General features: G+C 41.3%; 1 protein-coding gene across 1 annotated transcript in view; it reads right to left on the minus strand.

Moving 5' to 3' along the window:
• Nucleotides 1–24,217, minus strand: part of LOC110536392 (E3 ubiquitin-protein ligase znrf3) — a 214,017-nt gene that overhangs the window by 19,036 nt on the left and 170,764 nt on the right. The window contains exon 4 of the mRNA XM_036936352.2: nucleotides 21,672–21,803. Within this exon, the coding sequence (XP_036792247.2) occupies nucleotides 21,672–21,803 (132 nt within the window). The remainder of the gene's footprint in view (nucleotides 1–21,671; nucleotides 21,804–24,217) is intronic.

A 24,217-nucleotide genomic window follows, 5' to 3' on the forward strand; every position in this document is an offset into this window, starting at 1 on the left:
TGATGGAATTACCACTGAAACTGGAATGATCACTGAAAGAGTCTGGAATGATGGAATTACCACTGAAACAGTCTGGAATGATGGAATTACCACTGAAACAGTCTGGAATGATGGAATTACCACTGAAAGAGTCTGGAATGATGGAATTACCACTGAAACAGTCTGGAATGATGGAATTACCATTGAAACAGTCAGGAATGATCACTGAAACAGTCTGGAATGATCACTTAAACAGTCTTGAATGATGGAATTACCATTGAAACAGTCAGGAATTATCACTTAACGAGTCTGGAATGATGGAATTACCACTGAAACAGTCTGGAATGATCACTGAAAGAGCCTGGAATGATGGAATTACCATTGAAACAGTCAGGAATGATCACTGAACGAGTCTGGAATGATGGAATTACCACTGAAACAGTCTGGAATGATGGAATTACCACTGAAACAGTCTGGGATGATGGAATTACCACTGAAAGAGTCTGGAATGATGGAATTACCACTGAAACAGTCTGGAATGATGGAATTACCACTGAAACAGTCTGGAATGATGGAATTACCACTGAAACTGGAATGATGGAATTACCACTGAAACTGGAATGATCACTGAAAGAGTCTGGAATGATGGAATTACCACTGAAACAGTCTGGAATGATGGAATTACCACTGAAACAGTCTGGAATGATGGAATTACCACTGAAAGAGTCTGGAATGATGGAATTACCACTGAAACAGTCTGGAATGATGGAATTACCATTGAAACAGTCAGGAATGATCACTGAAACAGTCTGGAATGATCACTGAAACAGTCTTGAATGATGGAATTACCATTGAAACAGTCAGGAATGATGGAATTACCACTGAAACAGTCTGGAATGATGGAATTACCACTGAAACAGTCTGGGATGATGGAATTACCACTGAAAGAGTCTGGAATGATGGAATTACCACTGAAACAGTCTGGAATGATGGAATTACCACTGAAACAGTCTGGAATGATGGAATTACCACTGAAACTGGAATGATGGAATTACCACTGAAACTGGAATGATCACTGAAAGAGTCTGGAATGATGGAATTACCACTGAAACAGTCTGGAATGATGGAATTACCACTGAAACAGTCTGGAATGATGGAATTACCACTGAAAGAGTCTGGAATGATGGAATTACCACTGAAACAGTCTGGAATGATGGAATTACCATTGAAACAGTCAGGAATGATCACTGAAACAGTCTGGAATGATCACTGAAACAGTCTTGAATGATGGAATTACCATTGAAACAGTCAGGAATTATCACTTAACGAGTCTGGAATGATGGAATTACCACTGAAACAGTCTGGAATGATCACTGAAAGAGCCTGGAATGATGGAATTACCATTGAAACAGTCAGGAATGATCACTGAACGAGTCTGGAATGATGGAATTACCACTGAAACAGTCTGGAATGATGGAATTACCACTGAAACAGTCTGGGATGATGGAATTACCACTGAAAGAGTCTGGAATGATGGAATTACCACTGAAACAGTCTGGAATGATGGAATTACCATTGAAACAGTCAGGAATGATCACTGAAACAGTCTGGAATGATGGGATTACCACTGAAACAATCTAGAATGATCACTGAAACAGTCTGGAATGATGGAATTACCATTGAAGCAATGGAATGATCACTGAAACAGTCTGGAATGATGGGATTACCACTGAAACAGTCTGGAATGATGGAATTACAATTGAAACAGTCTGGAATGATCACTGAAACAGTCTGGAATGATGGAATTACCATTGAAGCAATGGAATGATTACTGAAACAGTCTGGAATGATCACTAAAACAGTTTGGAATGATCACTGAAACAGTCTGGAATGATGGAATTACCATTGAAGCAATGGAATGATCACTGAAACAGTCAGGAATGATGGGATTACAACTGAAACAGTCTGGAATGATGGAATTACCATTGGAACAGTCAGGAATGATCACTGAAACAGTCTGGAATGATCACTGAAACAGTCTGGAATGATCACTGAAACAGTCTGGAATGATGGAATTACCACTGAAACAGTCTGGAATGATCACTGAAAGAGTCTGGAATGATGGAATTACCACTGAAACAGTCTGGAATGATGGAATTACCATTGAAACAGTCAGGAATAATCACTGAAACAGTCTGGAATGATGGGATTACCATTGAAACAGTCAGGAATGATCACTGAAACAGTCTGGAATGATGGGATTACCACTGAAACAGTCTGGAATGATGGAATTACCACTGAAACTGGAATGATGGAATTACCACTGAAACTGGAATGATCACTGAAAGAGTCTGGAATGATGGAATTACCACTGAAACAGTCTGGAATGATGGACTTACCACTGAAACAGTCTGGAATGATGGAATTACCACTGAAACAGTCTGGAATGATGGAATTACCACTGAAACTGGAATGATGGAATTCCCACTGAAACAGTCTGGAATGATCACTGAAAGAGTCTGGAATGATGGAATTACCACTGAAACAGTCTGGAATGATCACTGAAACAGTCTGGAATGATGGAATTACCATTGAAGCAATGGAATGATCACTGAAACAGTCTGGAATGATGGGATTACCACTGAAACAGTCTGGAATGATGGAATTACCATTGAAACAGTCAGGAATGATCACTGAAACAGTCTGGAATGATCACTGAAACAGTCTGGAATGATCACTGAAACAGTCTGGAATTATGGAATTCCCATTGAAGCAATGGAATGATCACTGAAACAGTCAGGAATGATCACTGAACGAGTCTGGAATGATGGAATTACCACTGAAACAGTCTGGAATGATGGAATTACCATTGAAACAGTCAGGAATGATCACTGAAACAGTCTGGAATGATCACTGAAACAGTCTTGAATGATGGAATTACCATTGAAACAGTCAGGAATTATCACTTAACGAGTCTGGAATGATGGAATTACCACTGAAACAGTCTGGAATGATCACTGAAAGAGCCTGGAATGATGGAATTACCATTGAAACAGTCAGGAATGATCACTGAACGAGTCTGGAATGATGGAATTACCACTGAAACAGTCTGGAATGATGGAATTACCACTGAAACAGTCTGGGATGATGGAATTACCACTGAAAGAGTCTGGAATGATGGAATTACCACTGAAACAGTCTGGAATGATGGAATTACCATTGAAACAGTCAGGAATGATCACTGAAACAGTCTGGAATTTTTTATTTTTTTATTTTTTTTATTTTACCTTTATTTAACCAGGCAAGTCAGTTAAGAACAAATTCTTATTTTCAATGACGGCCTGGGAACAGTGGGTTAACTGCCTGTTCAGGGGCAGAACGACAGATTTGTACCTTGTCAGCTCGGGGGTTTGAACTCACAACCTTCCGGTTACTAGTCCAACGCTCTAACCACTAGGCTACCCTGCCGCCCCGAATGATGGGATTACCACTGAAACAATCTGGAATGATCACTGAAACAGTCTGGAATGATGGAATTACCATTGAAGCAATGGAATGATCACTGAAACAGTCTGGAATGATGGGATTACCACTGAAACAGTCTGGAATGATGGAATTACCATTGAAACAGTCTGGAATGATCACTGAAACAGTCTGGAATGATGGAATTACCATTGAAGCAATGGAATGATTACTGAAACAGTCTGGAATGATCACTAAAACAGTTTGGAATGATCACTGAAACAGTCTGGAATGATGGAATTACCATTGAAGCAATGGAATGATCACTGAAACAGTCAGGAATGATGGGATTACAACTGAAACAGTCTGGAATGATGGAATTACCATTGGAACAGTCAGGAATGATCACTGAAACAGTCTGGAATGATCACTGAAACAGTCTGGAATGATCACTGAAACAGTCTGGAATGATGGAATTACCACTGAAACAGTCTGGAATGATCACTGAAAGAGTCTGGAATGATGGAATTACCACTGAAACAGTCTGGAATGATGGAATTACCATTGAAACAGTCAGGAATAATCACTGAAACAGTCTGGAATGATGGGATTACCATTGAAACAGTCAGGAATGATCACTGAAACAGTCTGGAATGATGGGATTACCACTGAAACAGTCTGGAATGATGGAATTACCACTGAAACTGGAATGATGGAATTACCACTGAAACTGGAATGATCACTGAAAGAGTCTGGAATGATGGAATTACCACTGAAACAGTCTGGAATGATGGACTTACCACTGAAACAGTCTGGAATGATGGAATTACCACTGAAACAGTCTGGAATGATGGAATTACCACTGAAACTGGAATGATGGAATTCCCACTGAAACAGTCTGGAATGATCACTGAAAGAGTCTGGAATGATGGAATTACCACTGAAACAGTCTGGAATGATCACTGAAACAGTCTGGAATGATGGAATTACCATTGAAGCAATGGAATGATCACTGAAACAGTCTGGAATGATGGGATTACCACTGAAACAGTCTGGAATGATGGAATTACCATTGAAACAGTCAGGAATGATCACTGAAACAGTCTGGAATGATCACTGAAACAGTCTGGAATGATCACTGAAACAGTCTGGAATTATGGAATTCCCATTGAAGCAATGGAATGATCACTGAAACAGTCAGGAATGATCACTGAACGAGTCTGGAATGATGGAATTACCACTGAAACAGTCTGGAATGATCACTGAAAGAGTCTGGAATGATGGAATTACCACTGAAACAGTCTGGAATGATGGAATTAACATTGAAACAGTCAGGAATGATCACTGAAACAGTCTGGAATGATGGGATTACCACTGAAACAATCTGGAATGATCACTGAAACAGTCTGGAATGATGGAATTACCATTGAAGCAATGGAATGATCACTGAAACAGTCTGGAATGATGGGATTACCACTGAAACAGTCTGTAATGATGGAATTACCATTGAAACAGTCTGGAATGATCACTGAAACAGTCTGGAATGATGGAATTACCATTGAAGCAATGGAATGATTACTGAAACAGTCTGGAATGATCACTAAAACAGTTTGGAATGATCACTGAAACAGTCTGGAATGATGGAATTACCATTGAAGCAATGGAATGATCACTGAAACAGTCAGGAATGATGGGATTACCACTGAAACAGTCTGGAATGATGGAATTACCATTGGAACAGTCAGGAATGATCACTGAAACAGTCTGGAATGATCACTGAAACAGTCTGGAATGATCACTGAAACAGTCTGGAATGATGGAATTACCACTGAAACAGTCTGGAATGATCACTGAAAGAGTCTGGAATGATGGAATTACCACTGAAACAGTCTGGAATGATGGAATTACCATTGAAACAGTCAGGAATAATCACTGAAACAGTCTGGAATGATGGGATTACCATTGAAACAGTCAGGAATGATCACTGAAACAGTCTGGAATGATGGGATTACCACTGAAACAGTCTGGAATGATGGAATTACCACTGAAACTGGAATGATGGAATTACCACTGAAACTGGAATGATCACTGAAAGAGTCTGGAATGATGGAATTACCACTGAAACAGTCTGGAATGATGGACTTACCACTGAAACAGTCTGGAATGATGGAATTACCACTGAAACAGTCTGGAATGATGGAATTACCACTGAAACTGGAATGATGGAATTCCCACTGAAACAGTCTGGAATGATCACTGAAAGAGTCTGGAATGATGGAATTACCACTGAAACAGTCTGGAATGATCACTGAAAGAGTCTGGAATGATGGGATTACCACCGAAAGAGTCTGGAATGATCACTGAAACAGTCTGGAATGATGGAATTCCCATTGAAACAGTCAGGAATTATCACTGAAACAGTCTGGAATGATGGAATTAACATTGAAACAGTCAGGAATGATCACTGAAACAGTCAGGAATGATAGGATTACCACTGAAACAGTCTGGAATGATGGAATTACCATTGAAACAGTCAGGAATGATCACTGAAACAGTCTGGAATGATCACTGAAACAGTCTGGAATGATGGAATTACTGTTGAAACAGTCAGGAATGATCACTGAACGAGTCTGGAATGATGGAATTACCACTGAAACAGTCTGGAATGATCACTGAAAGAGTCTGGAATGATGGAATTACCACTGAAAAAGTCTGGAATGATGGAATTACCATTGAAGCAATGGAATGATCACTGAAACAGTCTGGAATGATGGGATTACCACTGAAACAGTCTGGAATGATGGAATTACCATTGAAACAGTCAGGAATGATCACTGAAACAGTCTGGAATGATCACTGAAACAGTCTGGAATGATGGAATTACCATTGAAGCAATGGAATGATTACTGAAACAGTCTGGAATGATCACTAAAACAGTTTGGAATGATCACTGAAACAGTCTGGAATGATGGAATTACCATTGAAGCAATGGAATGATCACTGAAACAGTCAGGAATGATGGGATTACCACTGAAACAGTCCGGAATGATGGAATTACAATTGAAACAGTCAGGAATGATCACTGAAACAGTCAGGAATGATAGGATTACCACTGAAACAGTCTGGAATGATGGAATTACCATTGAAACAGTCAGGAATGATCACTGAAACAGTCAGGAATGATCACTGAACGAGTCTGGAATGATGGAATTACCACTGAAAAAGTCTGGAATGATCACTGAAAGAGTCTGGAATGATCACTGAAACAGTCTGGAATGATCACTGAAACAGTCTGGAATGATGGAATTACCACTGAAACAGTCTGGAATGATCACTGAAAGAGTCTGGAATGATGGAATTACCACTGAAACAGTCTGGAATGATGGAATTACCATTGAAACAGTCAGGAATAATCACTGAAACAGTCTGGAATGATGGGATTACCATTGAAACAGTCAGGAATGATCACTGAAACAGTCTGGAATGATGGGATTACCACTGAAACAGTCTGGAATGATGGAATTACCACTGAAACTGGAATGATGGAATTACCACTGAAACTGGAATGATCACTGAAAGAGTCTGGAATGATGGAATTACCACTGAAACAGTCTGGAATGATGGACTTACCACTGAAACAGTCTGGAATGATGGAATTACCACTGAAACAGTCTGGAATGATGGAATTACCACTGAAACTGGAATGATGGAATTCCCACTGAAACAGTCTGGAATGATCACTGAAAGAGTCTGGAATGATGGAATTACCACTGAAACAGTCTGGAATGATCACTGAAAGAGTCTGGAATGATGGGATTACCACCGAAAGAGTCTGGAATGATCACTGAAACAGTCTGGAATGATGGAATTACCATTGAAACAGTCAGGAATGATCACTGAAACAGTCTGGAATGATGGAATTACCATTGAAACAGTCAGGAATTATCACTGAAACAGTCTGGAATGATGGAATTAACATTGAAACAGTCAGGAATGATCACTGAAACAGTCAGGAATGATAGGATTACCACTGAAACAGTCTGGAATGATGGAATTACCATTGAAACAGTCAGGAATGATCACTGAAACAGTCTGGAATGATGGAATTACCATTGAAGCAATGGAATGATCACTGAAACAGTCTGGAATGATGGGATTACCACTGAAACAGTCTGGAATGATGGAATTACCATTGAAACAGTCAGGAATGATCACTGAAACAGTCTGGAATGATCACTGAAACAGTCTGGAATGATGGAATTACCATTGAAGCAATGGAATGATTACTGAAACAGTCTGGAATGATCACTAAAACAGTTTGGAATGATCACTGAAACAGTCTGGAATGATGGAATTACCATTGAAGCAATGGAATGATCACTGAAACAGTCAGGAATGATGGGATTACCACTGAAACAGTCCGGAATGATGGAATTACCATTGAAACAGTCAGGAATGATCACTGAAACAGTCAGGAATGATAGGATTACCACTGAAACAGTCTGGAATGATGGAATTACCATTGAAACAGTCAGGAATGATCACTGAAACAGTCTGGAATGATCACTGAAACAGTCTGGAATGATGGAATTACTGTTGAAACAGTCAGGAATGATCACTGAACGAGTCTGGAATGATGGAATTACCACTGAAAAAGTCTGGAATGATCACTGAAAGAGTCTGGAATGATCACTGAAACAGTCTGGAATGATCACTGAAACAGTCTGGAATGATGGAATTACCACTGAAACAGTCTGGAATGATCACTGAAAGAGTCTGGAATGATGGAATTACCACTGAAACAGTCTGGAATGATGGAATTACCATTGAAACAGTCAGGAATAATCACTGAAACAGTCTGGAATGATGGGATTACCATTGAAACAGTCAGGAATGATCACTGAAACAGTCTGGAATGATGGGATTACCACTGAAACAGTCTGGAATGATGGAATTACCACTGAAACTGGAATGATGGAATTACCACTGAAACTGGAATGATCACTGAAAGAGTCTGGAATGATGGAATTACCACTGAAACAGTCTGGAATGATGGACTTACCACTGAAACAGTCTGGAATGATGGAATTACCACTGAAACAGTCTGGAATGATGGAATTACCACTGAAACTGGAATGATGGAATTCCCACTGAAACAGTCTGGAATGATCACTGAAAGAGTCTGGAATGATGGAATTACCACTGAAACAGTCTGGAATGATCACTGAAAGAGTCTGGAATGATGGGATTACCACCGAAAGAGTCTGGAATGATCACTGAAACAGTCTGGAATGATGGAATTACCATTGAAACAGTCAGGAATGATCACTGAAACAGTCTGGAATGATGGAATTACCATTGAAACAGTCAGGAATTATCACTGAAACAGTCTGGAATGATGGAATTAACATTGAAACAGTCAGGAATGATCACTGAAACAGTCAGGAATGATAGGATTACCACTGAAACAGTCTGGAATGATGGAATTACCATTGAAACAGTCAGGAATGATCACTGAAACAGTCTGGAATGATGGAATTACCATTGAAGCAATGGAATGATCACTGAAACAGTCTGGAATGATGGGATTACCACTGAAACAGTCTGGAATGATGGAATTACCATTGAAACAGTCAGGAATGATCACTGAAACAGTCTGGAATGATCACTGAAACAGTCTGGAATGATGGAATTACCATTGAAGCAATGGAATGATTACTGAAACAGTCTGGAATGATCACTAAAACAGTTTGGAATGATCACTGAAACAGTCTGGAATGATGGAATTACCATTGAAGCAATGGAATGATCACTGAAACAGTCAGGAATGATGGGATTACCACTGAAACAGTCCGGAATGATGGAATTACCATTGAAACAGTCAGGAATGATCACTGAAACAGTCAGGAATGATAGGATTACCACTGAAACAGTCTGGAATGATGGAATTACCATTGAAACAGTCAGGAATGATCACTGAAACAGTCTGGAATGATCACTGAAACAGTCTGGAATGATGGAATTACTGTTGAAACAGTCAGGAATGATCACTGAACGAGTCTGGAATGATGGAATTACCACTGAAAAAGTCTGGAATGATCACTGAAAGAGTCTGGAATGATCACTGAAACAGTCTGGAATGATCACTGAAACAGTCTGGAATGATGGAATTACCACTGAAACAGTCTGGAATGATCACTGAAAGAGTCTGGAATGATGGAATTACCACTGAAACAGTCTGGAATGATGGAATTACCATTGAAACAGTCAGGAATAATCACTGAAACAGTCTGGAATGATGGGATTACCATTGAAACAGTCAGGAATGATCACTGAAACAGTCTGGAATGATGGGATTACCACTGAAACAGTCTGGAATGATGGAATTACCATTGAAACAGTCAGGAATGATCACTGAAACAGTCTGGAATGATCACTGAAACAGTCTGGAATGATGGAATTACCATTGAAGCAATGGAATGATTACTGAAACAGTCTGGAATGATCACTAAAACAGTTTGGAATGATCACTGAAACAGTCTGGAATGATGGAATTACCATTGAAGCAATGGAATGATCACTGAAACAGTCAGGAATGATGGGATTACCACTGAAACAGTCCGGAATGATGGAATTACCATTGAAACAGTCAGGAATGATCACTGAAACAGTCAGGAATGATAGGATTACCACTGAAACAGTCTGGAATGATGGAATTACCATTGAAACAGTCAGGAATGATCACTGAAACAGTCAGGAATGATCACTGAACGAGTCTGGAATGATGGAATTACCACTGAAAAAGTCTGGAATGATCACTGAAAGAGTCTGGAATGATCACTGAAACAGTCTGGAATGATCACTGAAACAGTCTGGAATGATGGAATTACCACTGAAACAGTCTGGAATGATCACTGAAAGAGTCTGGAATGATGGAATTACCACTGAAACAGTCTGGAATGATGGAATTACCATTGAAACAGTCAGGAATAATCACTGAAACAGTCTGGAATGATGGGATTACCATTGAAACAGTCAGGAATGATCACTGAAACAGTCTGGAATGATGGGATTACCACTGAAACAGTCTGGAATGATGGAATTACCACTGAAACTGGAATGATGGAATTACCACTGAAACTGGAATGATCACTGAAAGAGTCTGGAATGATGGAATTACCACTGAAACAGTCTGGAATGATGGACTTACCACTGAAACAGTCTGGAATGATGGAATTACCACTGAAACAGTCTGGAATGATGGAATTACCACTGAAACTGGAATGATGGAATTCCCACTGAAACAGTCTGGAATGATCACTGAAAGAGTCTGGAATGATGGAATTACCACTGAAACAGTCTGGAATGATCACTGAAAGAGTCTGGAATGATGGGATTACCACCGAAAGAGTCTGGAATGATCACTGAAACAGTCTGGAATGATGGAATTACCATTGAAACAGTCAGGAATGATCACTGAAACAGTCTGGAATGATGGAATTACCATTGAAACAGTCAGGAATTATCACTGAAACAGTCTGGAATGATGGAATTAACATTGAAACAGTCAGGAATGATCACTGAAACAGTCAGGAATGATAGGATTACCACTGAAACAGTCTGGAATGATGGAATTACCATTGAAACAGTCAGGAATGATCACTGAAACAGTCTGGAATGATGGAATTACCATTGAAGCAATGGAATGATCACTGAAACAGTCTGGAATGATGGGATTACCACTGAAACAGTCTGGAATGATGGAATTACCATTGAAACAGTCAGGAATGATCACTGAAACAGTCTGGAATGATCACTGAAACAGTCTGGAATGATGGAATTACCATTGAAGCAATGGAATGATTACTGAAACAGTCTGGAATGATCACTAAAACAGTTTGGAATGATCACTGAAACAGTCTGGAATGATGGAATTACCATTGAAGCAATGGAATGATCACTGAAACAGTCAGGAATGATGGGATTACCACTGAAACAGTCCGGAATGATGGAATTACCATTGAAACAGTCAGGAATGATCACTGAAACAGTCAGGAATGATAGGATTACCACTGAAACAGTCTGGAATGATGGAATTACCATTGAAACAGTCAGGAATGATCACTGAAACAGTCTGGAATGATCACTGAAACAGTCTGGAATGATGGAATTACTGTTGAAACAGTCAGGAATGATCACTGAACGAGTCTGGAATGATGGAATTACCACTGAAAAAGTCTGGAATGATCACTGAAAGAGTCTGGAATGATCACTGAAACAGTCTGGAATGATCACTGAAACAGTCTGGAATGATGGAATTACCACTGAAACAGTCTGGAATGATCACTGAAAGAGTCTGGAATGATGGAATTACCACTGAAACAGTCTGGAATGATGGAATTACCATTGAAACAGTCAGGAATAATCACTGAAACAGTCTGGAATGATGGGATTACCATTGAAACAGTCAGGAATGATCACTGAAACAGTCTGGAATGATGGGATTACCACTGAAACAGTCTGGAATGATGGAATTACCACTGAAACTGGAATGATGGAATTACCACTGAAACTGGAATGATCACTGAAAGAGTCTGGAATGATGGAATTACCACTGAAACAGTCTGGAATGATGGATTTACCACTGAAACAGTCTGGAATGATGGAATTACCACTGAAACAGTCTGGAATGATGGAATTACCACTGAAACTGGAATGATGGAATTCCCACTGAAACAGTCTGGAATGATCACTGAAAGAGTCTGGAATGATGGAATTACCACTGAAACAGTCTGGAATGATCACTGAAACAGTCTGGAATGATGGAATTACCATTGAAACAGTCAGGAATGATCACTGAAACAGTCTGGAATGATGGAATTACCATTGAAACAGTCAGGAATTATCACTGAAACAGTCTGGAATGATGGAATTAACACTGAAACAGTCAGGAATGATAGGATTACCACTGAAACAGTCTGGAATGATGGAATTACCATTGAAACAGTCAGGAATGATCACTGAAACAGTCTGGAATGATCACTGAAACAGTCTGGAATGATGGAATTACTGTTGAAACAGTCAGGAATGATCACTGAACGAGTCTGGAATGATGGAATTACCATTGAAGCAATGGAATGATCACTGAAACAGTCTGGAATGATGGGATTACCACTGAAACAGTCTGGAATGATGGAATTACCATTGAAACAGTCAGGAATGATCACTGAAACAGTCTGGAATGATCACTGAAACAGTCTGGAATGATGGAATTACCATTGAAGCAATGGAATGATTACTGAAACAGTCTGGAATGATCACTAAAACAGTTTGGAATGATCACTGAAACAGTCTGGAATGATGGAATTACCATTGAAGCAATGGAATGATCACTGAAACAGTCAGGAATGATGGGATTACCACTGAAACAGTCCGGAATGATGGAATTACCATTGAAACAGTCAGGAATGATCACTGAAACAGTCAGGAATGATAGGATTACCACTGAAACAGTCTGGAATGATGGAATTACCATTGAAACAGTCAGGAATGATCACTGAAACAGTCTGGAATGATCACTGAAACAGTCTGGAATGATGGAATTACTGTTGAAACAGTCAGGAATGATCACTGAACGAGTCTGGAATGATGGAATTACCACTGAAAAAGTCTGGAATGATCACTGAAAGAGTCTGGAATGATCACTGAAACAGTCTGGAATGATCACTGAAACAGTCTGGAATGATGGAATTACCACTGAAACAGTCTGGAATGATCACTGAAAGAGTCTGGAATGATGGAATTACCACTGAAACAGTCTGGAATGATGGAATTACCATTGAAACAGTCAGGAATAATCACTGAAACAGTCTGGAATGATGGGATTACCATTGAAACAGTCAGGAATGATCACTGAAACAGTCTGGAATGATGGGATTACCACTGAAACAGTCTGGAATGATGGAATTACCACTGAAACTGGAATGATGGAATTACCACTGAAACTGGAATGATCACTGAAAGAGTCTGGAATGATGGAATTACCACTGAAACAGTCTGGAATGATGGACTTACCACTGAAACAGTCTGGAATGATGGAATTACCACTGAAACAGTCTGGAATGATGGAATTACCACTGAAACTGGAATGATGGAATTCCCACTGAAACAGTCTGGAATGATCACTGAAAGAGTCTGGAATGATGGAATTACCACTGAAACAGTCTGGAATGATCACTGAAAGAGTCTGGAATGATGGGATTACCACCGAAAGAGTCTGGAATGATCACTGAAACAGTCTGGAATGATGGAATTACCATTGAAACAGTCAGGAATGATCACTGAAACAGTCTGGAATGATGGAATTACCATTGAAACAGTCAGGAATTATCACTGAAACAGTCTGGAATGATGGAATTAACATTGAAACAGTCAGGAATGATCACTGAAACAGTCAGGAATGATAGGATTACCACTGAAACAGTCTGGAATGATGGAATTACCATTGAAACAGTCAGGAATGATCACTGAAACAGTCTGGAATGATCACTGAAACAGTCTGGAATGATGGAATTACTGTTGAAACAGTCAGGAATGATCACTGAACGAGTCTGGAATGATCACTGAAAGAGTCTGGAATGATGGAATTACCACTGAAACAGTCTGGAATGATGGAATTACCATTGAAACAGTCAGGAATGATCACTGAAACAGTCTGGAATTATGGGATTATTATTGAAACAGTCTGGAATGATGGAATTACCATTGAAACAGTCAGGAATGATCACTGAAACAGTCTGGAAGGATGGGATTACCACTGAAACAATCTGGAATGATCATTGAAACAGTCTGGAATGATGGGATTACCACTGAAACAGTCAGGAATGATCACTGAAACAGTCTGGAAGGATGGGATTACCACTGAAACAATCTGGAATGATCATTGAAACAGTCTGGAATGATGGGATTACCACTGAAACAATCTGGAATGATCACTGAAACAGTCTGGAATGATGGAATTACCATTGAAGCAATGGAATGATCACTGAAACAGTCTAGAATGATGGGGTTGCCACTGAAACAGTCTGGAATGATGGAATTACCATTGAAACAGTCAGGAATGATCACTGAAACAGTCTGGAATGATCACTGAAACAGTCTGGAATGATGGAATTAGCATTGAAACAGTCAGGAATGATCACTGAAACAGTCTGGAATGATAGGATTACCACTGAAACAGTCTGGAATGATGGAATTACCATTGAAACAGTCAGGAATGATCACTGAAACAGTCTGGAATGATGGAATTACCATTGAAGCAATGGAATGATCACTGAAACAGTCAGGAATGATGGCATTACCATTTAAACAGTCAGGAATGATCACTGAAACAGTCTGGAATGATCACTGAAACAGTCTGGAATGATGGAATTACCATTGAAACAGTCAGGAATGATCACTGAAACAGTCTGGAATGATCACTGAAACAGTCTGGAATGATGGAATTACCATTGAAACAGTCAGGAATGATCACTGAAACAGTATGGAATGATGGGATTACCACTGAAACAGTCTGGAATGATGGAATTACCATTGCAACAGTCAGGAATGATCACTGAAACAGTCAGGAATGATGGCATTACCATTTAAACAGTCAGGAATGATCACTGAAACAGTCTGGAATGATCACTGAAACAGTCTGGAATGATGGAATTACCATTGAAGCAATGGAATGATCACTGAAACAGTCAGGAATGATGGCATTACCATTTAAACAGTCAGGAATGATCACTGAAACAGTCTGGAATGATCACTGAAACAGTCTGGAATGATGGAATTACCATTGAAACAGTCAGGAATGATCACTGAAACAGTCTGGAATGATCACTGAAACAGTCTGGAATGATGGAATTACCATTGAAACAGTCAGGAATGATCACTGAAACAGTATGGAATGATGGGATTACCACTGAAACAGTCTGGAATGATGGAATTACCATTGCAACAGTCAGGAATGATCACTGAAACAGTCTGGAATGATCACTGAAACAGTCTGGAATGATGGAATTACCACTGAAACAGTCTGGAATGATCACTGAAAGAGTCTGGAATGATGGAATTACCACTGAAACAGTCTGGAATGATGGAATTACCATTGAAACAGTCAGGAATAATCACTGAAACAGTCTGGAATGATGGGATTACCATTGAAACAGTCAGGAATGATCACTGAAACAGTCTGGAATGATGGGATTACCACTGAAACAATCTGGAATGATCATTGAAACAGTCTGGAATGATGGGATTACCACTGAAACAATCTGGAATGATCACCGAAACAGTCTGGAAGGATGGAATTACCATTGAAGCAATGGAATGATCACTGAAACAGTCTGGAATGATCACTGAAACAGTCTGGAATGATCACTGAAACAGTCTGGAATGATCACTGAAACAGTCTGGAATGATGGAATTAACACTGAAACAGTCAGGAATGATAGGATTACCACTGAAACAGTCTGGAATGATGGAATTACCATTGAAACAGTCAGGAATGATCACTGAAACAGTCTGGAATGATCACTGAAACAGTCTGGAATGATGGAATTACTGTTGAAACAGTCAGGAATGATCACTGAACGAGTCTGGAATGATGGAATTACCATTGAAGCAATGGAATGATCACTGAAACAGTCTGGAATGATGGGATTACCACTGAAACAGTCTGGAATGATGGAATTACCATTGAAACAGTCAGGAATGATCACTGAAACAGTCTGGAATGATCACTGAAACAGTCTGGAATGATGGAATTACCATTGAAGCAATGGAATGATTACTGAAACAGTCTGGAATGATCACTAAAACAGTTTGGAATGATCACTGAAACAGTCTGGAATGATGGAATTACCATTGAAGCAATGGAATGATCACTGAAACAGTCAGGAATGATGGGATTACCACTGAAACAGTCCGGAATGATGGAATTACCATTGAAACAGTCAGGAATGATCACTGAAACAGTCAGGAATGATAGGATTACCACTGAAACAGTCTGGAATGATGGAATTACCATTGAAACAGTCAGGAATGATCACTGAAACAGTCTGGAATGATCACTGAAACAGTCTGGAATGATGGAATTACTGTTGAAACAGTCAGGAATGATCACTGAACGAGTCTGGAATGATGGAATTACCACTGAAAAAGTCTGGAATGATCACTGAAAGAGTCTGGAATGATCACTGAAACAGTCTGGAATGATCACTGAAACAGTCTGGAATGATGGAATTACCACTGAAACAGTCTGGAATGATCACTGAAAGAGTCTGGAATGATGGAATTACCACTGAAACAGTCTGGAATGATGGAATTACCATTGAAACAGTCAGGAATAATCACTGAAACAGTCTGGAATGATGGGATTACCATTGAAACAGTCAGGAATGATCACTGAAACAGTCTGGAATGATGGGATTACCACTGAAACAGTCTGGAATGATGGAATTACCACTGAAACTGGAATGATGGAATTACCACTGAAACTGGAATGATCACTGAAAGAGTCTGGAATGATGGAATTACCACTGAAACAGTCTGGAATGATGGACTTACCACTGAAACAGTCTGGAATGATGGAATTACCACTGAAACAGTCTGGAATGATGGAATTACCACTGAAACTGGAATGATGGAATTCCCACTGAAACAGTCTGGAATGATCACTGAAAGAGTCTGGAATGATGGAATTACCACTGAAACAGTCTGGAATGATCACTGAAAGAGTCTGGAATGATGGGATTACCACCGAAAGAGTCTGGAATGATCACTGAAACAGTCTGGAATGATGGAATTACCATTGAAACAGTCAGGAATGATCACTGAAACAGTCTGGAATGATGGAATTACCATTGAAACAGTCAGGAATTATCACTGAAACAGTCTGGAATGATGGAATTAACATTGAAACAGTCAGGAATGATCACTGAAACAGTCAGGAATGATAGGATTACCACTGAAACAGTCTGGAATGATGGAATTACCATTGAAACAGTCAGGAATGATCACTGAAACAGTCTGGAATGATCACTGAAACAGTCTGGAATGATGGAATTACTGTTGAAACAGTCAGGAATGATCACTGAACGAGTCTGGAATGATCACTGAAAGAGTCTGGAATGATGGAATTACCACTGAAACAGTCTGGAATGATGGAATTACCATTGAAACAGTCAGGAATGATCACTGAAACAGTCTGGAATTATGGGATTATTATTGAAACAGTCTGGAATGATGGAATTACCATTGAAACAGTCAGGAATGATCACTGAAACAGTCTGGAAGGATGGGATTACCACTGAAACAATCTGGAATGATCATTGAAACAGTCTGGAATGATGGGATTACCACTGAAACAGTCAGGAATGATCACTGAAACAGTCTGGAAGGATGGGATTACCACTGAAACAATCTGGAATGATCATTGAAACAGTCTGGAATGATGGGATTACCACTGAAACAATCTGGAATGATCACTGAAACAGTCTGGAATGATGGAATTACCATTGAAGCAATGGAATGATCACTGAAACAGTCTAGAATGATGGGATTGCCACTGAAACAGTCTGGAATGATGGAATTACCATTGAAACAGTCAGGAATGATCACTGAAACAGTCTGGAATGATCACTGAAACAGTCTGGAATGATGGAATTAGCATTGAAACAGTCAGGAATGATCACTGAAACAGTCTGGAATGATAGGATTACCACTGAAACAGTCTGGAATGATGGAATTACCATTGAAACAGTCAGGAATGATCACTGAAACAGTCTGGAATGATGGAATTACCATTGAAGCAATGGAATGATCACTGAAACAGTCAGGAATGATGGCATTACCATTTAAACAGTCAGGAATGATCACTGAAACAGTCTGGAATGATCACTGAAACAGTCTGGAATGATGGAATTACCATTGAAACAGTCAGGAATGATCACTGAAACAGTCTGGAATGATCACTGAAACAGTCTGGAATGATGGAATTACCATTGAAACAGTCAGGAATGATCACTGAAACAGTATGGAATGATGGGATTACCACTGAAACAGTCTGGAATGATGGAATTACCATTGCAACAGTCAGGAATGATCACTGAAACAGTCAGGAATGATGGCATTACCATTTAAACAGTCAGGAATGATCACTGAAACAGTCTGGAATGATCACTGAAACAGTCTGGAATGATGGAATTACCATTGAAGCAATGGAATGATCACTGAAACAGTCAGGAATGATGGCATTACCATTTAAACAGTCAGGAATGATCACTGAAACAGTCTGGAATGATCACTGAAACAGTCTGGAATGATGGAATTACCATTGAAACAGTCAGGAATGATCACTGAAACAGTCTGGAATGATCACTGAAACAGTCTGGAATGATGGAATTACCATTGAAACAGTCAGGAATGATCACTGAAACAGTATGGAATGATGGGATTACCACTGAAACAGTCTGGAATGATGGAATTACCATTGCAACAGTCAGGAATGATCACTGAAACAGTCTGGAATGATCACTGAAACAGTCTGGAATGATGGAATTACCACTGAAACAGTCTGGAATGATCACTGAAAGAGTCTGGAATGATGGAATTACCACTGAAACAGTCTGGAATGATGGAATTACCATTGAAACAGTCAGGAATAATCACTGAAACAGTCTGGAATGATGGGATTACCATTGAAACAGTCAGGAATGATCACTGAAACAGTCTGGAATGATGGGATTACCACTGAAACAATCTGGAATGATCATTGAAACAGTCTGGAATGATGGGATTACCACTGAAACAATCTGGAATGATCACCGAAACAGTCTGGAAGGATGGAATTACCATTGAAGCAATGGAATGATCACTGAAACAGTCTGGAATGATCACTGAAACAGTCTGGAATGATCACTGAAACAGTCTGGAATGATCACTGAAACAGTCTGGAATTATGGAATTACCATTGAAGCAATGGAATGATCACTGAAACAGTCTGAAATGATGGAATTACCATTGAAACAGTCAGGAATTATCACTGAACGAGTCTGGAATGATGGAATTACCACTGAAAGAGTCTGGAATGATCACTGAAAGAGTCTGGAATGATGGAATTACCACTGAAACAGTCTGGAATGATCACTGAAAGAGTCTGGAATGATGGAATTACCACTGAAACAGTCTGGAATGATGGAATTACCATTGAAACAGTCAGGAATAATCACTGAAACAGTCTGGAATGATGGGATTACCATTGAAACAGTCAGGAATGATCACTGAAACAGTCTGGAATGATGGGATTACCACTGAAACAATCTGGAATGATCATTGAAACAGTCTGGAATGATGGGATTACCACTGAAACAATCTGGAATGATCACCGAAACAGTCTGGAAGGATGGAATTACCATTGAAGCAATGGAATGATCACTGAAACAGTCTGGAATGATCACTGAAACAGTCTGGAATTATGGAATTACCATTGAAGCAATGGAATGATCACTGAAACAGTCTGGAATGATGGAATTACCATTGAAACAGTCAGGAATTATCACTGAACGAGTCTGGAATGATGGAATTACCACTGAAAGAGTCTGGAATGATCACTGAAAGAGTCTGGAATGATGGAATTACCATTGAAACAGTCAGGAATGATCACTAAACGAGTCTGGAATGATGGAATTACCACTGAAACAGTCTGGAATGATCACTGAAAGAGTCTGGAATGATGGAATTACCACTGAAACAGTCTGGAATGATGGAATTACCATTTAAACAGTCAGGAATGATCACTGAAACAGTCTGGAATTATGGGATTATCATTGAAACAGTCAGGAATGATCACTGAAACAGTCTGGAATGATGGGATTACCACTGAAACAATCTGGAATGATCATTGAAACAGTCTGGAATGATGGGATTACCACTGAAACAATCTGGAATGATCACTGAAACAGTCTGGAATGATGGAATTACCATTGAAGCAATGGAATGATCACTGAAACAGTCTGGAATGATGGAATTACCATTGAAACAGTCAGGAATGATCACTGAAACAGTCTGGAATGATCACTGAAACAGTCTGGAATGATGGAATTACCATTGAAGCAATGGAATGATCACTGAAACAGTCTGGAATGATCACTGAAAGAGTCTGGAATGATGGAATTACCACTGAAACAGTCTGGAATGATGGAATTACCATTGAAACAGTCAGGAATGATCACTGAAACAGTATGGAATGATGGGATTACCACTGAAAGAGTCTGGAATGATGGAATTACCATTGCAACAGTCAGGAATGATCACTGAAACAGTCTGGAATGATCACTGAAAGAGTCTGGAATGATGGAATTACCACTGAAACAGTCTGGAATGATGGAATTACCACTGAAACAGTCTGGAATGATCACTGAAAGAGTCTGGAATGATGGAATTACCACTGAAACAGTCTGGAATGATGGAATTACCACTGAAACAGTCTGGAATGATGGAATTACCACTGAAACAGTCTGGAATGAGGGCATGACCACTGAAACAAACTGGAATGAGGGCACGACCACTGAAACAGACTGGAAGAACAAATCATATACACATCATGTGTTGATGACTAATAAACACACACAGGGATTGAATAACAGAACTGGGCATAGTTGTACCCCTGGCTACATCCATTGATAAATTGACTGTGTGAAATTGAAATGTGAAATAACTAAGAATAGAGAGTGGCTCAGATTTCCCTGTTAGAGTGTCTTCCCATATCTGAAGCTGTTAGCTGTGGGACTCGAGTCAGTCAATACTTTGTGAAGTGTGACAGCAGGGTTTAAATGAGAGTCATAATAACTAAAATATGTCTTGGCTTGCGTATTCACTTGCAATTGTGCGCACACACACACACACACACACACACACACACACACACACACACACACACACACACACACACACACAGTTACTCTCTTCCCAGTAGTTCTGCTTTGGTTTGGCTCATTGTTGTGCTCGTGGCGGCAGGTAGCCTACGTGTTAAAGCGTTGGTCCATCTGTCGATGTGCCCTTGAGCAAGGCACTTACTCCAGGGACGCCGTGCTACTATGGCTGACCCTGTAAAACAACGCATTACACTGCACCTATTTGGTGTATGTCACAATAAAACATCTATATATATTTTTAATGTTTACCCTCGGTGGTCTGTGCTGGATCCTGGCGCGGGCCACTTTCTGCTTGTTGACTATGTTCATCAGCTTAACAGCATCGGCCCCCTTCACATAAACCACAGGCCTCTTCAGAGGGTCCTCTGCTAACTTGTTTAGCTATGGGAGAGGAGAACACACAGACACGCACATTAGGGTAGGAGAACTAACACACAAGGACATTTACTGTATACAGGACAACACACACGTTAACCTTAATGATGGATAACAACTGTGTGCTCATCTTCAACATAGTCTCTCATTTCCATCTCCTGTAAGATGGAGAGAGAGAGAGAGAGAGAGAGAGAGAGAGAGAGAGACAGAGAGAGAGAGAGAGACAGAGAGACAGAGAGAGACAAAGACAGAGACGTGGAAACTGTGGTCATCCTCTAGAGCGTGGGGGATGGAGGAGGGAGGGAGAGGAGGAGGGAGAGATGGAGGAGGGAGGGATGGAGGAGGGAGGGATGGAGGAGGGAGGGAGGGAAGGCGGGAGGGAGGGATGGAGCAGGGAGAAATGGAGGGGGGAGGGAAGGAGGGCTGGAGGAAGAAATGGAGGATGGCGGGAAGGATGGAGGGAGGGAGAAATGGAGGAGGGAGGGAGGGTGAAATGGAGGATGGAGGGAGGGAGAAATGGAGGAGGAAGGGATGGAGGGAGGGAGAAATGGAGGATGGAGGGAGGGAGAAATGGAGGAGGGAGGGAGGGATGGAGGGAGGGTGAAATGGAGGATGGAGGGAGGGTGAAATGGAGGAGGGAGGGAAGGATGGAGGGAGGGAGAAATGGAGGAGGGAGGGAGGGTGAAATGGAGGATGGAGGGAGGGAGAAATGGAGGAGGGAGGGAGGGATGGAGGGAGGGAGAAATGGAGGAGGGAGGGAAGGAGGGAGGGTGAAATGGAAGAGGGAGGGAGGGATGGAGGGAGGGAGAAATGGAGGAGGGGGAGGGGTGGAGGGAGGGAGTAATGGAGGAGGGAGGGAAGGAGGGAGAAATGGAGGAGGAGGGAGGAAGGGATGGGGTGGAGGGAGGGAGGGAGTAATGGAGGAGGGAGGGAAGGAGGGAGGGAGAAATGAAGGAGGGAGGGAAGAAGGGAGGGAAGGAAGGACGGAGAGGGAGGGAAGTCAATTAATTGTATGTTCTGTATTTGGCCGTATTGGACACAGACTGGACATAGAGCTTCTCTCTCTCTAGTCTGCCGTCCGTGGGCAACTGGGTCCTGGACTTCCTGATGGGCTGTCCCCAGGTGGTGAAGGTAGACAACATTATCTCCTCCACACTAATCCTCAACACTGGGGCCCCACAAGGGTGCATCTTCAGCCCCCTCCTGTACTCCCTGTGACTATTAAAACTTACCCTAACCAGAAACCATGGATAGATGGCGGCATTCGCGCAAAACTGAAAGCGCGAACCACCGCATTTAACCATGTATAGATGACTGGGAATATGGCCGAAGTCTCAGAGGGTGGGTCGCTCAGCCTAACGCATCATTGGCTGCACACTGACTGCCTTCCAGGACACCTACAACACCAGGTGTCGCAGGAAGGCCAAGAAGATCATCAGGAACCCCAGCCACCCGAACCATGTGCCGTTCTCCATGCTTCCATCACTCACACGTGTGCAGTATAGGAGCATCGTGGCAGAAACTGTCAGACTGGCCAATAGTTTCTAGCCTCAGACCATCAGGCTGCTGAATAGCCACCACCTGTTCTCCCAGTCCCCCCCACAATGGACAGTTACCCTGCCCCTACCCCATATGGACAGTTACCCTGCCCCTACCCCATATGGACAGTTACCCTGCCCCTACCCCATATGGACAGTTACCCTGCCCCTACCCCATATGGACAGTTACCCTGCCCCTACCCCATATGGACAGTTACCCTGCCCCTACCCCATATGGACAGTTACCCTGCCCCTACCCCATATGGACAGTTACCCTGCCCCTACCCCATATGGACAGTTACCCTGCCCCTACCCCATATGGACAGTTACCCTGCCCCTACCCCATATGGACAGTTACCCTGCCCCTACCCCATATGGACAGTTACCCTGCCCCTACCCCATATGGACAGTTACCCTGCCCCTACCCCATATGGACAGTTACCCTGCCCCTACCCCATATGGACAGTTACCCTGCCCCTACCCCATATGGACAGTTACCCTGCCCCTACCCCATATGGACAGTTACCCTGCCCCTACCCCATATGGACAGTTACCCTGCCCCTACCCCATATGGACAGTTACCCTGCCCCTACCCCATATGGACAGTTACCCTGCCCCTACCCCATATGGACAGTTACCCTGCCCCTACCCCATATGGACAGTTACCCTGCCCCTACCCCATATGGACAGTTACCCTGCCCCTACCCCATATGGACAGTTACCCTGCCCCTACCCCATATGGACAGTTACCCTGCCCCTACCCCATATGGACAGTTACCCTGCCCCTACCCCATATGGACAGTTACCCTGCCCCTACCCCATATGGACAGTTACCCTGCCCCTACCCCATATGGACAGTTACCCTGCCCCTACCCCATATGG

This window comes from Oncorhynchus mykiss, chromosome 11 (assembly GCF_057628025.1).
Source record: "Oncorhynchus mykiss isolate SJ-2025 chromosome 11, ASM5762802v1, whole genome shotgun sequence".
Classification (NCBI taxonomy): Eukaryota; Metazoa; Chordata; class Actinopteri; order Salmoniformes; family Salmonidae; genus Oncorhynchus; species Oncorhynchus mykiss.